Source organism: Lynx canadensis, chromosome B2, assembly GCF_007474595.2.
Source record: "Lynx canadensis isolate LIC74 chromosome B2, mLynCan4.pri.v2, whole genome shotgun sequence".
NCBI lineage: Eukaryota > Metazoa > Chordata > Mammalia > Carnivora > Felidae > Lynx > Lynx canadensis.
Genome location: NC_044307.1, coordinates 99,980,534 through 99,994,755, shown reverse-complemented (window position 1 = coordinate 99,994,755; position 14,222 = coordinate 99,980,534). Strand labels below are relative to the sequence as shown.

The 14,222-nt window shown below is 37.8% G+C and overlaps 1 protein-coding gene and 1 pseudogene across 1 annotated transcript in view; one reads left to right on the top strand and one right to left on the bottom strand.

The window, feature by feature from the left end:
• Window positions 1–14,222, bottom strand: part of CDC40 (cell division cycle 40) — a 61,120-nt gene that overhangs the window by 23,414 nt on the left and 23,484 nt on the right. The window contains exons 4-7 of the mRNA XM_030316148.1: window positions 5,498–5,581; window positions 3,862–4,001; window positions 2,238–2,334; window positions 512–651 (exon numbers count right to left, since the gene is read on the bottom strand). Coding sequence (XP_030172008.1) covers window positions 512–651; window positions 2,238–2,334; window positions 3,862–4,001; window positions 5,498–5,581 — 461 coding nt within the window. The remainder of the gene's footprint in view (window positions 1–511; window positions 652–2,237; window positions 2,335–3,861; window positions 4,002–5,497; window positions 5,582–14,222) is intronic.
• On the top strand, window positions 6,889–10,648 carry LOC118517990 (annotated as a pseudogene).

Sequence of the window (14,222 nt, the reverse complement as noted above, 5' to 3'; positions counted from 1 at the left end):
TGCCCCAGAATAACCTTTGTTGGTAGTCCAAGAGCAGCCCTTATTGACACTAAGCTTTTGAAGATTTGTTTTTTGACCTTTAATACTGACTTTCTCACCCCAGGGAATTCTTAGTCAATCAAGTTGCTAATGCTCTCTCTCCTCTTCCTACTTTTATTCAGTTCCTTCGCTCTTTGCTAGGAGCTGGAAAATTATCAGTTGGAATAGTGCAGATGACAAAGAATATCAACATCAAAAGTTTCAAGTATCTTGTCTCTGCATCAGTTTAAATATTATCATGGTTTATAAACCAGAAACCATCTAATCTTCTCTTAAGCATGATAATCCCAAGAGCTAAGGCAACATTACTGAGGTCTTAGTGCCACTACCAACCCATTATTCACTGCTGTGGTTCCAGAAAAAAGCAGATTGGGCAGGAATATGTGGGGAAAGGCTTGGGTTACCCCTAAGGGGATAGGACACCAATTATGAATGTGATGTCATGGCCAATCCATATGACCACTTTGCTTACCTTCGTATGTCCAGACCACACATGAATTTGTTTCTTGGGAAGATAACACTTCTCAGGTGGCACAGTGGACCGCAGATTAACACCAACATCCTGAGGTATGTGAAGATAGGATCTGCCTTGGTAGTCATACATTTCTTTAACTGAAATAAGAAAACAAAGGAAAGCAGTGAACAAATATAAGCTACAGTCATAAAATCTATATCCTTAAATGATAACTTTTTTTTTAAATTTTTTTTTAATGTTTTTTTTAATTTATTTTTGAGACAGAGAGAGACAGAGCATGAGCAGGGGAGGGGCAGAGAGAGAGGGAGACACAGAATCTGAAGCAGGCTCCAGGCTCTGAGCTGTCAGCACAGAGCCCGACGTGGGGCTCGAACTCACAGACTGTGAGATCATGACCTGAACTGAACTTGGACGCCCAGCCGACTGAGCCACCCAGGCGCCCCTGGTAACATTTTATTCATAGGGATATTGTTCCCTATTAAGGTTTAGGTACTAACATTCTGATGAAGTTAAGACCAAGAGTCAGCTAAAATTTAGTTCTTGAAGTCACTGCTATTGTTTACAATTAGAGGTAATACTTTGGAATTTCTAAATACCCAGAGACTATCAGACCTTTAAATAAGATCTATACTTTTACTTAGTTACACATTTTAATGATATAAAAAAGACTTCACTGCAGCATAATTACAGCGAGGGAAGAAAAGATAATACTTGAGCCTTGTGAGTCACTGGCAAAGACTCAGAAGCAAACCAGGATAAAAAAAAGAAGTTAAAAATATCAACTACCCTTTTTCCCTGTTTTCCTCTTTTATGCCCTTCCAGGTTCCTATTCCATTCTCTTCTCCACTTTCAACATAAAGTTTACAGTGAAGTCACTGGTGGCACTTAAATGGCATAGTATATATAAAACATTTAGCGGCATGCCTGGCACAGAATAGTCCTCAATAGATGTGGGCTGTTACATTTATTATGGCTGCAAGCACCACAGTACTCAACAGACTCCTTGGAGAGAAAACTCCAGAAAACTGGAGTTTGAGAAATCGAATATGGCCTCATCAAACCTAAATATTTGATATGTGATCAATATAAGAATAACCAATACATCAGTACTAAATTATTCCTTACAGTTTGCTAATCACTACATAATTTTCCAAAGGTAACTAATTATTAATGAACCAGATACATTTGAGAATACTTATAATTCATTTTGGACTATATTTCCTGATGTAAAGGAAATAGGCATTTCCTTCCACATATCAAAATTAGTATAAGAATTTTAATCTCCGGTCTATTCACATGAAAAAAAAAGTTTTTCTTTTAAAGTAAAATTTAGTAACAATTATGAACTCGGAGGATATCTGGAGAGTATCTGGCTTGGGTTAAAAACAAAAAGTTAAGATGACTGGAGCCAAGAGTCTGTTCTGAGGAAACAATAGATTGTGGACAATTCAGACCTCTTCTTTATCTGCCATTTTTAAAAAGTCACTAGCACTTCGAAGAATCATCTGTGGCAATCATTAATCATGCTATTTTCTCTCCTTTATTAGAATACAGAAGAGTCTGGTATAATTTCTTTGAGATGCGAACAGTCAAATACAATTATTCTTAATACAGTGAAGCACAGCAGCTGATTAATAAGGGCAATTGATACTATATGAACAGAGAACAGAGTAGATACCTGAAAGTTTATCATAAAAATGAAGAAGCATAAAAAATATATTACCATGTAAGATTGTCTTCTCCTCCCCAGGTTTCTCTTCTTCCTGTTTGCCTTTTTTCTGCCTCTTGGCCGTGATTTCATCTAATTCTTTTTGTTCTTCCTAAGGAAATTAAGAAGTGAACTTTAAAATGGATGTTTTAGAACCCCACCGTGCCCAAGGCTGATTATAAATACTTTATGATGAGGTCCACTTTTTGGTGAAGCAATAGTTATAAGTATGTCTCTCGGATAACAATCTCAACTCTTTGACGGATTACAAAATGACGTTAACAAATAAAAGGTACTAGTTGATACTTTTAAAATCATTTTATACAAAACCCATCCTTCTGGAACACCTAGAAGCAAATTCAATGTGTTATGCTAATTATGTAAGTGAAAAGACAAAGCAATTAGAAAATCTACTACTGTAAAGGAAACTCCGTTTTAGGACATAATGTTGTTCTCCAGTAATGACAGCTTTTACTAAGCCATAAGCATATAAGCAATGACTACAGATCTGTGACAACTTTTATGGGAGGAGCAGTGGAAGGAAGGTGGGGTAGTAATAAGTCCCTATCTATAATAACAAAGAAGTCAACAGGACATGAGGACAGGATTTTCTTGATCTTGTCCACTGCTATATCCCTAAGACCTACAAGAGTCACTGGCCCATAGAGACAGTAGGATTAGGAGGGGGGAAGGGGCAGATAGGGGTCTATAGTTTTATTTTATAAACTTCATGGTATTATTATTTTAAAATATAGATAATTATTAAAATTTTTAAATATGTTAATAAATAAAACCCATCATCAATCCTAAAATCATAGAAAGGCTAATTTAGTATTCTAGATACTCACATTACTATCTGAATATCTAGTATCAGAAGAACACCTACCACAATAGTTTAACAGCATTATCAACTTTTATTAAATTTTAACTTTTCTTAAAAATTATTCAATATTGTATTTTAATTAAAAATATGGAAGAAAATCAGGGTGCCCAGGTGGCTCAGCTGGTTAGGCGTCCGACTTTGGCTCGGGTCATGATCTCATGGCTCATGATTTCAAGCCCCATGTCGGGCTCTGTGCTGACAGCTCGGAGCCTGGAGCCTGGAGCCTGCTTCGGATTCTGTGTCTCCCTCTCTCTCTGCCCCTTCCCCGCTCATGCTCTGTCTCTCTCTCAACAAAAATGAAATAAAATAAAAAACCAAAAAGGTATTTAAAAAAATACGGAAGAAAATAAATCAGAAAAAGGATAAATAAAAATATTCCCAGGGCACCTGGGTGGCTCAGTCAGTTGAGCGTCTGAGTCGTGATCTCGGCTCACTTCGTGATCTCAGAGTTTGTGGAATCGAGCCCCGTAAGTCAGGTTCTGTGCTGATAGTGCAGAGACTGCTTGGGATTCTCTCTCTCCCTCTCTGCCACTTGTCTGCTCATGCTCTCTCTCTCCCTCAAAATAAATAAATAAACTTAAAAAAATATTCCCAAGAAAAATTTAAAAATCTTAGTGTATTTTCTCAGCCATGGCAGGGAAATTCTAATGAGTCATCATTTGGTTCTCTAAGGAAATCTCAAGTTTATTAACATAGATATCCTTCACAGACACACAGCATCTACCTGAATTGGCAATGAAAAACATCAAAACTTACTTCTGAGGGTTTGGCTACATCTTTTTCATCCACATATTTTGCCCATGGTCCCAAGAAACCATCAATATTAGATGCATCATTTTCTTTAAACTTTTTCCTTTTTTCTATTTTTTTCTGACCAGTTTCAAACACAGTTAAACCTATATTAAAAAAGAGATTACAAACATGGATATTTTTTAAAGAAACAACATTTATATAAATACATATATAGAACATATATGTTTTTACTTTGTATGGCTAAAGAAAAGTGATTGTTCAAGTGACCAAAGATTTATTTAAAAACACAAAATAAAATCTATATGAATCTGCCAGATAGACCAACTCATGGTATACAAAAAGAGACTCAGCCTTCTGGGAAGAGAAGCTTCCTACTGTTCCCAATATTTTGCAAATCCTCATCTATTTAAAGAAAAGACCCAGCTATGTAATCCTACAATGATACACAATCCTTTTAATGAATCATGGACCTAGATCAGTAGATTTTACCACTTTTTGAAAGAAATCCAGCAATTTAATATTGCTAAATAATGATAAAACTACTTTTGAAAGCAAGAATAAATTAAAATTTATCATTTAAAAACTGAATTAGGTTAAATTACATTAGGAAATTAATAATTTTGATTCACTTGTAATTCAACAATATTAATTAAACAAGGTTTCACAAGAATCTGGTATTCTTCCAAGTGATCTCAATCTAAACTTGACCTCTAAATCATAAATCTTAGAATTAAAAAGAAAGGAGGAAAGAGGGTGTTTCTGGTTGAGGTTCTGATTTGATCAGTAGGAGGTGGCACTCTGGGTGCCGGCACTAAACTGGAAAAGGTTTATGGGTCACAGTCACAATCTAACTACATAAAAGATACGGCCTGTAGAGTTCTAACTTAAAAAAGCTTACCTATATTAATTCAAATCAGTTTCCTTCAGGTTGCATGTTACAACAAAAGCTTGTTAAAATTCTATTTTAACAATAATGTAGCTGGATGATATGATATAGGGTCTGTAGCTACTAACTAGAAGTCCTCATACAACCATATTCTTTTTCTAATGAGCATATTTTATGGGTAAGATTCCAATGATGAGCTTTGTGAGAAGTTAGCATTTAGAATATGACACTTTGTCTTGTAAGTACAAAATGAAAATCTGCACAAACATATATTCTAAAACACATATTCAAACTCAGCCTTCAAACCTTTAAAGATAATCTTTACAGACAATGTATAATAAAATTTGTTCTGCTCTGTAAAAATGTAGCTTGATGTTAGTGTTGAGAAATAAATTGCCAAGGTTAGCTACACATTAATTATAATTTATTGAATGATTTCTACATGGTTGGCACTGTGCCTAGTGCTCATCACAACCCAGAATAATAGGTACCAACATCTTCCCTACAAGGTTGCACACCTAGTTGAGTGGCAAAAACAAGCTCTAAACTATAATAGTTCTAAATGATACTGCTCTAAAATATATCACTGTATTGTCTCAGCTTAAAATAAAACCAACCTAATAAAACACTAGTTTTTTTTTACTGCTGAAAGTCAATCTGCAAGACAGTAATCATAAGTGTATGTATACATAGATATAGACACATACATATATATTTGATATTAAATATTTTAAATAAATTTGAATAAATTACCTTGATTTTTTTCAGCTTCTTCTACAGAACCAATATATTTAGTAGACACTTGGTGATTATCTAATGAAGGGTCTAATGCATAACCTGAAAAGGAAGAAAGTACACATTATGGATACATTTTTGTCATGTATAGTTTATTTTATTACTATACGAATACACTCATTTCACATTTTCCTTCCTAGATGTTGAAATGGTCTTTAACTTAGGACCAAATCCCTCTTTCCTGAGCTATGTTCCTTTTAGAACAATTAACCCAAATCTCAGGGGGGACCATGCATGACTTCAGTCGAGTAAAAAGTATTCTTATAGGATGAATTTAGCATTTTGTCATTACATTATTAACAGTCTCTCTGGCCAAGATATCAAACTTTAGTCTTAAATTCTAAGATCTTAAAAATATATGTACATCACACGTTCAGAAGCTTAGAAACCATTTCCTTTTTGTTTTCGGTAATAGATAAGACATGGCTTTAGCTTATCAAATTATATAAACTATTAAGTAATTGAAAAAAGAAGAGACTAACAAGAATTATATAAAATCTAGCTATTATTTTGAAAATGCTATTCTCAGGAAAGACAGTTTTGTTTCTCAATTTTAAAATAATACATTTCTACTTCATAAATCACTATGTATGTTTCCTTGGTAAGAAAAGTAAGTAAGAATATCTACTAGCATGTGAATACACTGCTTCAAAAAGTCATGAAAGTGGGACGCCTGGGTGGCTGACCAGTTGGTTGAGTGTCTGACTATTGATTTTGGCTCAGGTCATGATCTCAGGGTCGTGGGATTGAGGCCCATATTAGGCTCTGTGCTAAGCATAGAGCCTACTTGAGATTCTCTCTCTCTGTGTGTCTCTCTTTCTCTCCTTCTGTCCCCCTCCCTGGCTTGCTCTCCCTCTCTCTTAAAAAAAAAAAAAAAAGTGATGGAAGTATGTAGCTACTATATATATAAATGTAGTCTTCAGTGGTCTTTGGGAACTTAAGGAAAGAAAATCTATCTATATGAACTCAAATCAATTTTTCCTTAAGTGGGGGTGCTATAGCATGATAAATGGTGAAATTAGTTTTAGCAATAATCTAGCAAATTTATAAAAGAGAGCTAGATCATTAATCAGTTTATGGCCTATGACTTGCATGAATAATCATAAAATATATAAAAGTATTAGCCAATTTTTTAAGGGGTACATCCTAGTGGATCAAGTTGACACTTTAATTTTCCAGCTGAAGATAAAAGAGAACTTCTTTTGGGGAACAGAAAGAGATTTGTCATTAAACATACTTTTCAAACAAACTAAGGATATAGGCGTTCAACTCATCCTCATGATATGCTAGAATAGAAACAACCACCTTGGCTATTAGCTCATTTGCATAGTTTTTTTCAGTATTACAATATGTTCTTAGCCAGAGGAGAAAGCTTGATGACAGAAAAGCAGCTTTGGAGTAGAATCTCTGAAATCACAGGTTCAAATCCCATGAGTTATTTTATCTTTCATCTCTTTGACATACAGAACAGTGTTCTGTAAGGGATTTTTAAAATGGGACTTTACAAGGCTCATATACAATTTATACCAACATATCTGATGTTAAAAATCCCCATCTCAATCATAAAAATTTATCTAGAATGTAATTCTATTTTGTTGGAGAGTTATGTCTATACCAACGACATTGCATTATGGGTTTGGAGGAAGGGAGGGGGAGGCAGAGAAGAAAGGGAGATCCCTGGTCCTTCCTGTGATATCTGTGTAAGCACCAATCCCCAACTCATTTGGCCATAGTCTTGTCTCTGGGACAGGAATTCATGCTCTCTTCCTTTTCCACGTCATCTACGGTAAAATAAATCTTTACTGCATTATCACCATTACCACTACTGCTTCCCACCCAGGTAATTAAGGGACAATAATATTTTCCCTTCACAAATAAGAGAAGTTAAATATTTAGCTATATACCCTACTAGAAGCCAATCAAGTGATAGAGCAAGATATAACTCTAACACTACAGAATTTTAGTCTAATTAGATTTCTATCATCCTATGGCTCAAGTAAGTTTGAATATGTCTGCGTTTCAGTTCTGAGATATTCTCATCTGTGTTTCTAAAGTTCATTTTCCTTTTTATGCTTTTAATACAGTTAATGCCTACTTTCTTCCTCTGTAGTCTGTCTGAAGTAGCTCTAACAATACCAACCTTATTAGTAGATCCTTAAGATTATTAATACTAATATACCAGTGTATAAATAAGAAGATACAGTCTGCAAAAGAATCGTCACAAATTTATGGAAAAACCTTCAACCTCACTAGTGGTCTACAAGAAAAAATAAAAATAAAGAGATATATTTTTACTATCAAATAAATAAAGGAAAAACAATCATACAGATCTTGGGTAAAGAGAAATGGGACTTTTGGGGCGCCTGGGTGGCGCAGTTGGTTAAGCGTCCGACATCAGCCAGGTCACAATCTCGCGATCTGTGAGTTCGAGCCCCGCATCAGGCTCTGGGCTGATGGCTCGGAGCCTGGAGCCTGTTTCCGATTCTGTGTCTCCCTCTCTCTCTGCCCCTCCCCCGTTCATGCTCTGTCTCTCTCTGTCCCAAAAATACATAAAAAACGTTGAAAAAAAATTTTTTTTAAAAAAAGAGAAATGGGACTTTTACATGTGGTGGTGGCAGTATGAGTTAGGATTCTTTTGGATAGCAATTTGACAACATTTAACAAAACCTTTAGAGACACTTATATTTGGTGATGTGCAGGAAACCATTACAACACCACTCGGACCGTGCTCTCTGGCCACCGCACTCCCACCCTTGCCTCCAGTGCACATTAAAGATCCAACACCATCACTGACTCCAAGTATTTCACAACCAATAAAAGAGGAGAAGTCTTTGAGTTGAAGGCTAAAGTCAACAATGAAAAGAAAGAAAAGAGGAAGGAGGCTATGAAGAAAGCGATTGTTTCCATGACTATGGCCCAGGACATTAGCTCTCTCTTTCCAGATGTAGTAAAGTACGCAAACGGACAATGTGGAATTAAAGAATCTTGTGTATCTCTATTTGATGAACTATGCCAGCAGTCAGCCAGACATGACCATCATGGCTGTCCACAGCTTCGTGAAGGGCTGTGAAGATTCCAATCGTCTAATTCGGACTTTCACAGTCAGGATCATGGGGTGCACCTGGGTGGACAAAATTATAGAAGATCCCTGCGAGTCCCTCCGCAAGTGCTTGAAGGATGAAGATCCGCATGTTTAGAAAACAGCAGCAGTCTGTGTGGCAGAACACCATGATATCAATGCCCAAATGGTGGAAGATCAGGGATTTCCGGATTCTCTGCTGGACCTCATAGCAGATTCAAATAGCAGATTCACCACCAATGGTGGTGGCTAATGCTACAGCAGCATTATTGGAAATCAGTGAATCTCACCCAAACAGCAACCTACTTGATCCGAACCCAAAGAACATGAATAAGCGGCTGGCAGCACGAGTAAGTGCACTGAATGGGGCCAGATTTTCATCTTGGACTGCCTAATTACAACCCTAAAGATGACCGGGAGGCTCAGAGCAGCTGTGTGAGCATGTTAACTCCCCAGCTATCTCGTGCCAACTCAGCATTGGTGCTTTCAGTGTTAAGAGTCCTAATGAAGTTTCTAGAGTTGTTACCCAAGGACTCTGACTACTACAATATGCTGAAGCCAACACTGCTCAGGTTCCGGCAGAATTCAAGGAATATGCCAAAGAAGGGGATGTTAACTCTGTTTGCAAAGCTGTGTGGGCCACTGTACGGTGTGCCATCAAAGTGGAGACATCTGCTGAGTGCCGTGTGAGCACATTACTTGATCGCATCCAGACCAAAGTAAATTATGTAGTCCAAAAGGTAACTGTTGTCATCAGGGACATGTTCCACAAATACCCAACAAGTATGAAAGTATCATTACCACTCTGTGCAAGAACTTTAGACTCACTGGATGAACCAGTTGCTTGAGCAGCTACAATTTGGATTGTGGGAGAATAAGCTGAGAGAACTGACAACAGATGAGTTACAGGAGAGCTTCCTGGAGAGTTTTCATGATGAAAAGCACCCGGGTGCAGTTCACTCTGCTTGATGCCATAGTGAGGCTGTTTCTCAAGAAACCATCAGAAACACAGGAGCGAGCTGGTACAGCAAGTCTTGAGTTTCGCAACACAAGATTCCGATAATCCTTGACCTTGGTTCCCCAGTCAATGTGCCACAGGTGTCCTCCAGGCACATGAGAGTAAACCTGTTAGGAGGAGGACTACATAGTCCGGTGGGACAACCCTCCATCCCATCATCAGTGCCCACAACCTTTGCTTCTTCTCCTATTCCTGTTTTGGTCAACAGTGGTCTGAATGACCTATTTGAGCTCTCCACGGGGATAGGCATGGCACCTGGTGGATAGGTAGCTTCTAAGACTGCCTGGCTGCCTGAAGTAAAATAAAAGCTAAAGGCTTGGGAGACATCTGGAACATTTATTCACTGCCAAGGACACATCTATATGGAAATGAACTTCACCAACAAAGCTCTGCAGCACATGACAGACTTTGCAATCCCGTTTAACAAGAATAGCTTTGGTGTCATCCCCAGCACTCCTCTGGCTACCCATACTCCACTGATGCCAAATCAGAGTATTGATGTCTCCTTGCCTCTCCACACCTTGGGCCCAGTCATGAAGATGGAACCTCTGAATCACCTGTAGGTGGCTGTGAAAAACAAGACTGATGTCTTCTACTTCAGCTGCCTCGTCCTGCTCAATGTGCTTTGTCTAGAAGATGGCAAAATGGAGCGCCACGTCTCCCTTGCAACATGGAAGGATATCCCCAATGAAAATGAACTTGGGCTCAATGAACTTTAAGGAATGTCATTTAAAGGCTGACACTGTTTCCAGCAAATTGCAAAACAATAATTTTTATATGGTTGCCAAGAGGAATGTGGGCTGGACATGCTGTACTGATCCCTAAAGCTCACTAATGGCATTTGGATTTTGGCTGAGCTACATATCCAGCCAGGACACCGAAATTATACACTGGCGCTGAAGCGTAGAGCTGCTGAAGTCTCTTGGTACATCTGTCAGGTCTATGACAGTATACTGAAAACCAAATAGACTGGTCTGGTGCCCTCTGGTCATGCTGTGATTGGTGCAAGCCAAGAACTTTCAACTGGAAGAAACTGTATTACCACATAGAATCTGAACCCAAACACACCAAGGCCACCGACCATGGTAGTGACTAGTCTAACTTGTGCTAACATTAGGGCACAACCTGTTGTACAGGTTTAGCTTCCTGTGAACATTTGTAACCACTGCTCCAATCATTCCCCACCTCCTGCCACTGCTATCTGTCCCTGCTTGTGAGCTTCTCCACAGTGTGCCAATGGCTGGTATTTTTGAGTGTAGTTTGATATCTTGTAATTAAAAGCCTATTTCAAAAGCAGAAAAAAGATAAAAAATAGTAAAGCAAGGGAAAGTGTCACTGACTGGGGCGCCTGGGTGGCTCAGTTGGTTAAGCATCCGACTTCGGCTCAGGTCATGATCTCACGGTCCGTGGGTTCGAGCCCCGCGTCGGGCTCTGTGCTGACAGCTCAGAGCCTGGAGCCTGCTTCAGATTCTGTGTCTCCCTCTCTCTCTGACCCTCCCCCGTTCATGCTGTCTCTCTCTGTCTCAAAAATAAATAAAACATTTTAAAAAAAATTTAAAAAAAAAAGAAAGTGTCACTGAAAAAAAAATTTAAAAAAACACTAAAAACATTTATATTCTTAGAACTACCCCTGGGAATTCATCTTAAGAAAATGAAAAAAACCCATAAAGTTTTATGCACAAAGATATTTACAAAGATAATTTAAAATTACAATTTAAAAAGCATTTTACTTCAGTTTAAGATATACATCACTACATTTTTTTTACATCACATTTTTAATAGTGAAAATTAGAACCAGTTTAAATCTAAATGACACAAGGAATGTTTACATAAATTATACATCTTCAGCAGAGTATTTTACAAAATCATTTAAAAAGGTTAATGAAGAGTTTCTGATACTAAAATGAAAGCTCAGTTAATAATGACTATGGTAGGGGCACCTGGGGTGGCTCAGTCGGTTACCCATCCGACTTCAGTTCAGGTCATGGTCTCACAGTTCGTGACTTTGAGCCCCGCGTCGGACTCTGTGCTGACAGCTTGGAGCCTGAAGCCTACTTCAGATTCTGTGTCTCCCTCTCTCTCTCTGCCCCTCCTCTGCTTGCACTCTTATCTCTCTCTCTCAAAAATAAATAAACATTAAAAAAAAAGTTAAAAAAATAATGACTGGTAAAACTAAAGGTGTTTATTTTAAATTCTATTTTCCACTTCCACAGACTGATGTGGAGGAAATTCTGGGGAACAGGAGGACCAAAAGAAGTCTGAAACCTCACTGAGAAGCCCCAAGTTAAGACTAGCCAGGGAACAGGCCAAGAACCTGGAAGGAAAAGGGAGGAAAATAAGACAAAAGAATTCACACAAACCACTGAGAGATGAAATCAGGAGAAATACCATAAACAGAAGCTAAAGTAACAGCCTATCTTCACTGATACGGACTCTACAGGCGGGTCTTGTGATAAATAAAATGTAGAGTACAATAGAAATCTTCCAGGAAGAATACACTTAGATTATAACATTGCTACAACCATTTAAAAATGGGAAGAGAAGTAGGATCAATGGTTGTTCTCTAGCCCAGCAGGTTGTACAGTGATATATTTGAGACACGTAAAACTGAAGTCACGTGCCATCTCCTTTATGTCTCAGAAATAACACTAGTACAAGGTGTGCAAGGATCTGCTCCCTGGTACTTTGCAAATGAGGGAAGGTAACAGAAAGGTCTCCTAGCCTTACATTCCATGTAGAAGGGTGAGAGAGAACAGATAGGAATTACGATCTGAAATTAGACGAGATCTTTTGATGAGAAAATAAGAAGACTTTTAAGTTAACAGAAGCTATACTTGCTGAATACTTAGGGGTAAAGAAAAGAGAAATTGCTAAACCTGAGGCTGTTTAACTTGTTTATTAATTTAAGTTCAAGCAAACTGTCCTTGGTTCTAAGATTATCACAAAGGAGACAGACCATAATTTGTTTAGCAATCGGCTACTTCATTTATTCCAGGCTGCCTAATATAGGATAGCCCCAAGTCCATTTTTGAACCCAGATCTAAGCCAACTTAGTTTTAAATGTTTTTTTTTTTTTTTTAAATTTTTTTTTTTTTCAACGTTTATTTATTTTTGGGACAGAGAGAGACAGAGCATGAACGGGCGAGGGGCAGAGAGAGAGGGAGACACAGAATCAGAAACAGGCTCCAGGCTCTGAGCCATCAGCCCAGAGCCCGACGCGGGGCTCGAACTCACGGACCGCGAGATCGTGACCTGGCTGAAGTCGGACGCTTAACCGACTGCGCCACCCAGGCGCCCCTTAAATGTTTTTACTATAGGGGCAGCCTGGGTTGCTCAGTTGGTTAAGTGTCTGACTTAGGCTCAGGTCATGATCTCCCGGTTTCTGAGTTCAAGCCCCACATTGGGCTCTGTGATGACAGTTCAGAGCCTAGAACCTGCTTCAGATTCTGTGTCTCCCTCTCTCTGCCCCTCTCCTGTTCGCACTGTCTCTCTCTCAAAAATAAATAAACATAAATAAATAAATAAATAAATAATCTTACTATAGGATAATTTAAGAAAGAAAATAGGTATCAGTATAAGCTTAATTGGACATTTTCTTTTCTGTTTTGTTTTAAAGTAGTTTTAGCTATCTAAATTATTGCTTAAGTCCTCCCTAAAGAAAACAAGCAAAGTGTTTAAAAGTCTGTTTCATACAGGCTAGAATATAATAATAAATTCATGATGTAATAAAATTGATTTTTATGTGCTATACACACATACACACATATACTTCATATTTACAGGGGATCCTTTATGGGTACAAATGCATTTATAACCATTTTATTGGACTGGAAGAGTCCAACTCTTCTAGGTGATTTCAGAAGTATACAGTCTAAGTTTTTGAACACTGTTAATTATAACCTTGTCATGATGAAATATAACCTAACACATGACAATCTCTTCAAAACCAGTTTCTGAGAATGTATTGTGATAAATACTATCTTTACTACAACTCTAAACTAATACACAGTGAATCAGTTTGCATCACTCCCTAAAAATTAGAAAAAAGTAACTTTCCAACATTACAATAAATTATGTAAATTATGATATAGCGCATCAATGGATAATACCTAGGTCTTAAAAATGACAAACTGGGATTATAAATTAACACTGGGAAATGCTGATGGTAGAACACTGAATGAGAAGGTGAGATGCAAATTTTTCACTATAGAATAATTACAGTATAGAGTAACTTGGAGGGATAAAGATCATAATGCTAACAGTAGATATTTTAGTTTAGTGAGGTTATAGGTAACCTTTTTCTTCTGTCTTTCCTAAAAGTTTTAAAATTTCTTTATATTCTTTTTTTATGAAAATAACTTTTGTTAAAAACCATCACTGAGGGGCGCCTGGGTGGCGCAGTCGGTAAAGCGTCCGACTTCAGCCAGGTCACGATCTCGCGGTCCGTGAGTTCGAGCCCCGCGTCAGGCTCTGGGCTGATGGCTCAGAGCCTGGAGCCTGTTTCCGATTCTGTGTCTCCCTCTCTCTCTGCCCCTCCCCCGTTCATGCTCTGTCTCTCTCTGTCCCAAAAATAAATAAACGTTGAA